Source organism: Hyaena hyaena, unplaced genomic scaffold, assembly GCF_003009895.1.
Source record: "Hyaena hyaena isolate Hyena2069 unplaced genomic scaffold, ASM300989v1 scaffold_37, whole genome shotgun sequence".
Lineage (NCBI taxonomy): Eukaryota > Metazoa > Chordata > Mammalia > Carnivora > Hyaenidae > Hyaena > Hyaena hyaena.
The window spans coordinates 637732-646211 of NW_024080669.1; the positions used below are offsets into that span (position 1 = coordinate 637732).

Below are 8480 nucleotides of genomic sequence, written 5' to 3' on the forward strand. Positions count from 1 at the left end.
CTGCACATTTGCTCACCAATTAAGCCAATCAATCCCCAGGGGTCTAAATAACATAATCCAATAAATAAATAAAAAGCAAATAAATAAATAGTCCTTTTCCCCATAAAAGTTCTACATTAGAGACCTCCCTTAATAAGATGCCACAGTGTTGCTGTGAAATACACTCATTCACAAGGTTTAAACTGAGAGAGAGAGAGAACACAAGTGACCTACCCACATGATCTGGCAAAAGAGCGGCAAAATTAGTTAAAAGAACTCAGAAAGTCTAGATGCCTAGTCTCTCATTTCTAAGCTGACGTTCTTGCTTTTCCTGGGGTAGAGGAGAGACTATCGCATGAAGAAATATTTTTTTGTTTCCTTCTAGGACTGGCCTCGTCGTAAGATTTTTTTTTTTTAATGTTTTATTTATTTCTGAGAGAGAGAGAGAGAGAGAGACAGCGTGAGCAGGGGAGGGTCAGAGAGAGAGGGAGACACAGAATCCCCCTGGAGACAGACTCCAGGCTCCGAGCTGGCAGTCAGCACAGAGCCCGATGCGGGGCCTGAACCCACAAACCATGAGATCATGACCTGAGCCAAAGTCGGACCCTTAGCCGACTGAGCCACCCAGGTGCCTCTCATTGTAAGATTTTAACCATAGAAAGCGGAACCTTTTTCAGAGGAAAGAAAACATAATAAGAGGGCTAAAGGGAAGGTATATGAAATAAAAATTGAAAAAAATAGCCTCAGCACCCCGAGGCCGGTGCACTTTACTCTTTGGTTCTGGTTTGCAGTATGTACAGCAAGGCTGAAACCTGAACTGCCACCTCAGGCACGGTGGAATCCGCATGCTAAATCCCTATGGAATTCAGTCACAGCCTCTCATGCCTGGGAGATTAATGCACAAAAGCCCTGAGAATTGGCATCGTTTTCCCAGTAGGGCAGAACCCGTACAACAGGACTCAGTAAATCTGCCCACACCTCATTCATCGCTCATCCGAAGCCCTAGCTCCCTGGTTTTTGTGCAGAAAGGAGTTAACAGAGCAAGTCTGAACTCCCATCCTTGGAAAGGCCTCCTTGCAAGGCTGGCCCTTGGCTGGCATCTGGGAACTTACATTTCAGGAGGGCTCCTTCATTAACTGATGAGAATGGCTCACGGTGCCTACACTGTGCAAATGATGTGGTTTATGCTGAACACCTGCTTTCCTTCTCGGAGCCGGGAATTTTGCTACATGCCAGGCAATGGCTGCCTGCATGACCCCCAATAGAAACCATGGGCACTGAGCATCTAATGAGCTTCCTCACTAGACATTCTACACACATCACCACAAACTGGTGCTAGAGGAATTCAGGGCATCCTCCGGGATCTCCACTGGGAGAGGGCTCTGGAAGCTTGGGCCTGGTTTCCCCTAAACTCTGCCCCAGGCACCTTTTCCCTTCGCTGCTCTTTCTTTGTATCCTTTCAGTGTAATTGATCACAGCTAGGAGTTGGACTACATTTGGAGTCATATGAGTCTCCTTAGCAAAGCACCAAACCTGGTGGGGGGGGGGGGGTGTCTTCGAGGACCCTCAACAGTTGGTTTAGGGTCACTTCTCTCATCCTTTCCCTTTGTCTAAGCACATCCCATGCCCTGATCCAATGCTCAGAATGCCATACATGCATCTTCCTAGAAGTCCCTCACTTTATAGTAAATGGGGTGACTTTATTTAAATTGCTAAACGGAAAGCAGGAATAAGGGTTTGTTCAAGGAATCAGTTCTCGAAGAGATTCTCAAATTCCTTCCTGAGCTGTCTAACCATCTAGCATCCCAGAGACGGGAGGACCCAGGGACACCACGATCAAAGGAAGGTAGCTGTGCCCACCTCACAGCTCTGACTTCTTCACAACTACCACTAAGTAGTCTCACTTCCTACAGCTGCACCACGGTAGACATTACTGTTTTAATACTGGTACGGGCTTCACTCACCAACGGACCAAACGGACTGATACGTTTAGCCCTTTTTTGAAACCTAAGTTTGTTGTACACATGGTTCTCTAACAGCCGTATCTCCAGCCTGGGTCATGTGGCTGACTAACCCAATGTGTCACCTGGAAGAAGGGTCAGCTAGTGCGTTTTGAGATGTCCATTGCATTTCCGCTGGCGCTCCTCGCTCCACCTGCTTCTCCAGGCGTGGTACTTCTTGATGCTTTTCCTCCATGCAAAGCGCCAGATGCTAAACATGAAACACCAAGACACAGCATACATTGCTACTCCCCCAACCTTCACAAACCACCTGGGCTTGGGGGAGACCATTTCACAGAACAGGAGGCGAGCTCCGACGCCGATCCTCACGCCAGTGAAAAGAGCCACAAAGAGGAAGTCCACCACATCGCCAGTGAAACCGTGGTAGTGCCCTGTTTCTCGGAGAAACCAGCGCATCTGCAGCAAGGGGTTGGTAATCTCACTTCCGAAGAGGACCGCGTTGACCTCTGTGCCTGATTCTCCAAGCGCCAGGGCCATGATGATGCCCAAAATACTCAGGGTGTGGTGAGCCAGCATCAGGGCCCCCTCAGACTGGAAATAGATGCACCAGCCCAAGTCGAAGATGAAGTAGCCCAAGGTGAGACACAGTACATGCACTTGGAGAGGTGTATTAGGTGAGCCTGAAATAAACCAAGACAGAAGCAGACTGAGTGACGGGGAGTTGTATAAGAACAGTGACCTTGCACAGGGGTCCTGTGTTGTCTCCCACAACTGGGCCATGACGATCAGTTGAATGACTGATGCAAGGCAGGCACATGCATTTTAATGACAACCAAGAGTAATATCTAAAACCTTGGTCTTTATCAAACCAAATGATGTGACAGGCCCAGGAAACACTGGGCTTGATGAATCAGAGTGCAGTGAGTGATCTGAGCAACTGCCATTATCTCAGCGTCCTCTCTACGGAGCAGCATTAAGACTCAGTTATTTTGTTCTTTCAATTAAAACTCTTTCAGTTCTTGCTTTTTTTTCTTCTTCTTTTTATTTTATTTTATATGTTTGTTTAACCAGCTTTAAAGGTCTGCTTCCAGACTCTTTTACTTATTCTGCCCTGGATGTCGGATTAATTTCTTAGCTTAATGGGTTAGATTGTTGGACACTGGTGGCCCTGACGCTTCTTGAAAGCCGGCCTTGGAAAGAACCCCAGAACTCAGTGTGTTCCCAGCTTAAGGAAATCGAGTACAAGGACAGGACATGTTGAAATCTATTTGAAACCTTCATATGAGACACAAAGCTTAAAAGCCACCTTCCTATCAGTTTGACAGTTTGGGGGAAAACTCAGAAGCTTAATATAGAAATTTAAGGAAATTTAAAAAAAGAAACTAAGGAATTTTTAAAAAATCATATCCTAAGGGATTTCTGGACTGAATTGTCCCTTGCAAATTCATATGTTGAAACCCTAACCCTCAATTCCTCAGAATGTGACTCTTCTGAGATCAGGCCTTAAAAGAGCTAATGCAGTTAAAACGAGGTTGTTAAGGTGGGCTCTAATCCTATATGGCTGGCGTTGTTATAAAATAAGGAAATCAGGACACAGACACACCCAAATGGAAGACCACGTGAGGACATGGCAAGAAGGAAGCCACCTTTAAGAAAGAGAGTGAAGCCTTAAAAGAAACCAAACCAGCCAACACTTTGACCTTGGACTTCTAGCCTGCAGAACTGTAAATAAGTAATTTCTGTTGTCCGTGCTTCCCACTCTGTGGCATTTTGTTATGGCAGCCCCAGCAAACTAATTCAAGGGGATACAACTTTTTAAAAAAAATTTTTTTTAATCTTTATTTATTTTTGAGAGTGAGACAGAGAGACAGAGTGTGAGCAGTGGGGAGGCAGACACAGAATCTGAAACAGGCTCCAGGCTCTGAGCTGTCAGCACAGAGCCCGATGCTGAGCTCGAACCCATGAACCGTGAGATCATGACCTGAGCCAAAGTCTGACACTTAACCGACTGAGCCACCCAGGTGCCCCGGGATGCAACTTTTTTATTCTAAGGCAGTAATACTCAGACATCTAGCCACTTAAAAATCAGGGGTCCCTGGGTGGCTCAGTCAGTTAAGCGCCCGACTTCGGCTCAGGTCATGATTTTGTGGTCTGTAGGTTCGAGCCCCGCACTGGGCTCTGTGCTGACAGCTCAGAGCCTGGAGCCTGCTTCAGATGCTGTGTCTCCCTCTCTCTGTCCCTCCGCTGCTCATGCTCTGTCTCTGTCTCTCAAAAATGAATAAACATTAAAAAAAATTTTTTTTAATCAATATAGTTGTCCAAAATTATAAGACATGCGTTAAATAAACAATGGTGTATCATACAACACAATATCATATCACAATTAAGGATAAAAAAATCGATATAGATGTCCTTTCAATATACAATCAAGTGACAATGCAGATGATCAAAACGTACGTGTAATACAGTCCATTTGTGTCTGTTTGGGAGTGATGGTAGAAGATGGGGATATTGGCTTTATGTTTTATACACTTCGATGGATCACAATATAATAGGCATTTAAAAATTTGTTTTAGGGGCGCCTGGGTGGCTCAGCCAGTTAAGCGTCCAACTTCAGCTCAGGTCATGATCTCAGTTTGTGGGTTCAAGCCCCGCATCAGGCTCTGTGATGACAGCTAACTCAGAGCCTGGAGCCTGCTTCAGATTCTGTATCTCCCTCTCTCTCTGACCCTCCCCTGTTCATGCTGTCTCTCTCTCTCTCTCTCTCTCTCTCTCAGAAATAAATAAAACATAAAAAAAAATTTTTTTTTAAATAAAATTTGTTTTAAAAGTAGAGAGTTGGGGCACCTGGGTGGCTCAGTCAGTTGAGTGTCCAGCTTCAGCTCAGGTCATGATCTCACGGTTCGTGGTTTCGAGCCCCGTGTTGGGCTCGGCTCTGTGCTGACAGCTCAGAGCCCGGAGCCTGTCTTCAGATTCTGTGTCTCCCTCTCTCTCTGACCCTCCCTGCTCATGCTGTCTCTCCATCTCTCTCTCAAAAATAAATTAAAAAACATTAAAATTTTTTTTAATAAAAAAAATAAAAGAGTTATGAAAAGCAGAAATAGGGACACATACAGATTCAGAGTTAAAAATGAAGACTCCCAACACAAATTATAATGGTAATTACTCTTCACTATTGTACACATTATGTGAAAATGTCCCATTCTTCCAAGACTCCCCCCAGATTATATAATCTGTTAGGGAAAGCCCTCTAACGGTGCTACCTACCTGGGTGGGTAAAAGGCCAGGGGCCATCAATGAAGCCAATATATGCCGAGAGGCCTATGGAGAGGACTCCATGGGTGAAGGTAACCATCCGGCAGCTCCACTCATAGCTTCGGTGCTTATTCAGGTGGCAGAAGGAAATGTAGAGAGAAAGCCAGCCCCCTAGGCTGCACAGCACCTGCGGACACAGAGCTAGTGCCATCCTAGGATGAAAAGACCAAAACCAGAAAAACAAAGGATATACCCTAAGAAAACAGCACTGGGTCAAGGTGACTGTAGTCGTCATTTCTACTACAGGGTAGGACAAAAGCATTGCCTTTACTGAAACTCTTCTTTATCTACACAGATGAGAATCTTCTTTTTATTTTTTAATGTTAATTCATTTCTGAGAGACAGAGCATGGGTGGGGGGAGGGGCAGAGAGAGAGCAGAACACAGAATCCAAAGCAGGCTCCAGGCTCTGAGCTGTCAGCACAGACCTGGACATGGGGCTCGAACTCACAAACCCTGGGATCAAAACCTGAACCAAAGTCGGATGCCTAACTGACTGAGCCACCCAGGCGCCCCACAGCTGAGAATCTTCTATTAAAGCATGACTAGAGGGGCACCTGCCTGGCTCAGTCAGTTAGGCATCCAACTCTTGGTTTGGGCTCAGGTCATGATCTCACCGTTTCATGAGTTTGAGCCTTGCATCTAGCTCTATGTTGGCAGCACAGAGCCTACTTGGGATTCTCTCTGCACCCCCACCCCCCACCTTCTCTGCTCCTCCTCAGCTCATACTATCTCTGTCCCTCTCAAAATAAATAAATAAACTTTTAAAAAATATTTAATAAAGTATGGCTGTAGTTCTAAATCCATATTCCTCAGAGGTAACTGGTAAACACTGGAAACTGAAAAACAGCAACTGCATTCCGAGTTAGTAAACTGCCTAATACAATGTGTTGTTAGGATGAGTACAGGTGAAAGGTCACCTGGGTGGCTCAGTCGGTTAAACATGGGACTTAGGCTCAGGTCATAATCTCGTGGCTTGTGAGTTCGAGCCCCGCCTCTGGCTCTGTGTTGACAGCTCAGAGTCTGGAGCCTGCTTCAGATTCTATGTCTCCCTCTCTCTCTGTCCCTTCCCCACTCATGTTCTGTTTCTCTCTCTCTCTCTCTCTCTCAAAAATAAACATAAAAAAAAATTTTTAAAGAGTGAGTACATGTCAATAATCTGCCAGTGATGACTGACCTTGAACGATACATGAGTAACATAATACATGTATTAGATAATGTGTTCAAGCTTTAAAACTCCAGTAAGAAGCTCTGGTGAAAAAAACGGAACTATCACCCGTGGTTTCTGCTAGAGGTCAGATGACACATAGCAGTTTAATGTGGTTTGAAGCTGATATTAAACTCAATTGAAATTTGGATTTAAGTCACAGGTTTATCAGTTAAAATGGAAACTTGAGGTAACCCTAAATACAGAACTAATCAGAGTCTAGATATTTTGGAAGAGAAAACAATCTTAGTTCAATTCAGTTCTGAAATCCAACTCAAAGATTAACCAAGAGGGAAGCAGGGGGATTTGGAGATACAAGTGGGAAGTTTTTGTTGAGACAGAAAAATATCTTTAAGGCAATTATTTAATTAAACATAAAGTCAGAAAGCTATATTTTGAAATTTTTGCTGATGACAAATATATCAGGCCAAGAATGACTGTAACTGAGTCAATTTAGTCACACAGGACTAAAATCTTCAAGTAACCAAGATGTTATTAATATTTGTTAGCTCATCTATTGAAAGTACAAATAAAAAAGAAATATTTCAGGTATCTGTCTCATCTCCGCAGGAATTTTCTGCATGGCTACACTTATTGCTTAACCCTATTGTGACAAGTGAAATAATATCTGAGGACCAACACACTTCAGTACACCAGCCACGCCCCAGAATGCTATCCAGAGAGGGCTTTATGAAGGTCAAGTTCTGCACCACCTTCATCTGAAATCAGGTTTCTATTCAAGAAAACAGGTGTTGATCACAGACCTGAGTTCTAATTCTGTCTGTACCCCTAACTATCCATAAAAGAGGGGGCAAATCACTTTCACCTCTTGAGCCTCTGAAGAAGGAAAGGAAAGGAACGGAAAGGAGAAGGGGAAAAGGAAAAAGGAACAGAGAGAAGAAAAGAGGATTGAAAACTCTAATCTGGCCCAGTTCTGACAAGGTTCTGAGATAAATTTTGTAAAGCATCGAGGCCAATTTTCGGAGCAAGGGCCAGAAATACAAAGTACCCAGAGTGAAAAGAACCCCGTCCTCGCTTACTTCCTTCTAAATGCCAGGGTCACCGGCCAGTAATGCGGATCAGCTCATTTGGATCTGCTGATTAGTATTTTTAGAGTCCTCTTCCCTGAATCCTAATTCCCTGCCAGAACAGAGGAAACAGTCGTCTATTTACAAACACTTAAAAGAACAGACATTTGTAAATGGCAGATACGAGTCTGTGGCCTTGGGAACGTCAGTCCATCTCTGGATTTCGGGTTTTCACTCTTGGGTAAAGGAACGGAAGGGTACTGAGATGGCCGACGCGGCTCCCAATTCCAAGGCCCCCGTCGTCGCTCCTCCCGTTCCAGGGCCACATTCGGGAGGAGGAGCGCGGGGCGGGCCCACCTGGCTGGCGGCCGCGGAGCAGGCGTGGCCCGGGCGAGCTGCTACCCCCGCGCCCCGCAGGCACCGCGAGGAGCGCGTCTCCCTCGGACGCGCCCACGGGCCGCGCCGCGCCCGGCTGCGCGCACCTGCGCCGCTGTACGGGCATCCAGCGGGTGGCCCGAGCCTGGCGCAGCAAGGCCTCCCGCCCTCCTGCCCCTCGGCGGCCAGGCCAGACCGCCTGCCGGCCTCCTTCCCCCCCCACCCCCCCACAGGCGGCCGGGCCCCCAGCGGCCCGGAGCCGAGCGGTTCGCGCCGCGCGGTTACCTGTTACCTGGCCGAGCGCACCGGGAAGCCTCGGGCGCCTCGGCCCCAGAGCTCGGAGCGCGGATCCCCGGAGCAGGAAGCGGCGGAAAGAGGGAAGGAGGACGAGGCTCTGGCGGCGGCGGAAGAGGAGCCGGGGGTCTGGGGGCACCTTGTGGCTGGGAGGACGGAGCGCAGAACCCGAGCTGGAAGGGGGACGTCCGTGAAGGGTGCCGGAGGGTCCTCCTCCTTCGCTCAGGGCCGGGGGGAGGGGGGGGGGAGCGGATAGCGGTGTGTGACCTGGTGGTCACGTGAGACCTGCAGGCTGTGGCCCGTGTTTGCGTGTTGTTGTTTA

At 47.0% G+C, this 8480-nt stretch overlaps 1 protein-coding gene across 4 annotated transcripts; it reads right to left on the bottom strand.

The window, feature by feature from the left end:
• Nucleotides 1-544: 544 nt before the first annotated feature.
• TLCD5 (TLC domain containing 5) lies at nt 545-8480 on the bottom strand. 4 transcript variants are annotated; one of them, XM_039229256.1, is made up of 4 exons: nt 8150-8480; nt 7502-7601; nt 5208-5407; nt 545-2620 (listed from the first exon to the last, which is right to left on the bottom strand). In XM_039229256.1, the coding sequence occupies exons 3-4, from the start codon at nt 5404-5406 to the stop codon at nt 2082-2084; spliced, it is 738 nt and encodes a 245-aa protein (XP_039085187.1). In that variant the 5' UTR covers nt 5407; nt 7502-7601; nt 8150-8480; the 3' UTR covers nt 545-2081. The 4 variants fall into 4 exon arrangements, with proteins under 4 accessions (XP_039085187.1, XP_039085188.1, XP_039085189.1 ...); XM_039229257.1 differs by lacking the exon at nt 7502-7601 and having other exon boundaries at nt 8157-8480; XM_039229258.1 differs by lacking the exon at nt 7502-7601 and having other exon boundaries at nt 5208-5382.

Coding starts and splice junctions, on each gene's coding strand:
- TLCD5 (XM_039229257.1), bottom strand. CDS start 5,406: ATGGCACTAGCTCTGTGTCCGCAGGTGCTGTGCAGCCTAGGGGGCTGG. Junction 2,621..5,207: donor CTGGCCTTTTACCCACCCAG/GTAGGTAGCACC, acceptor GGTTTATTTCAG/GCTCACCTAATACACCTCTC.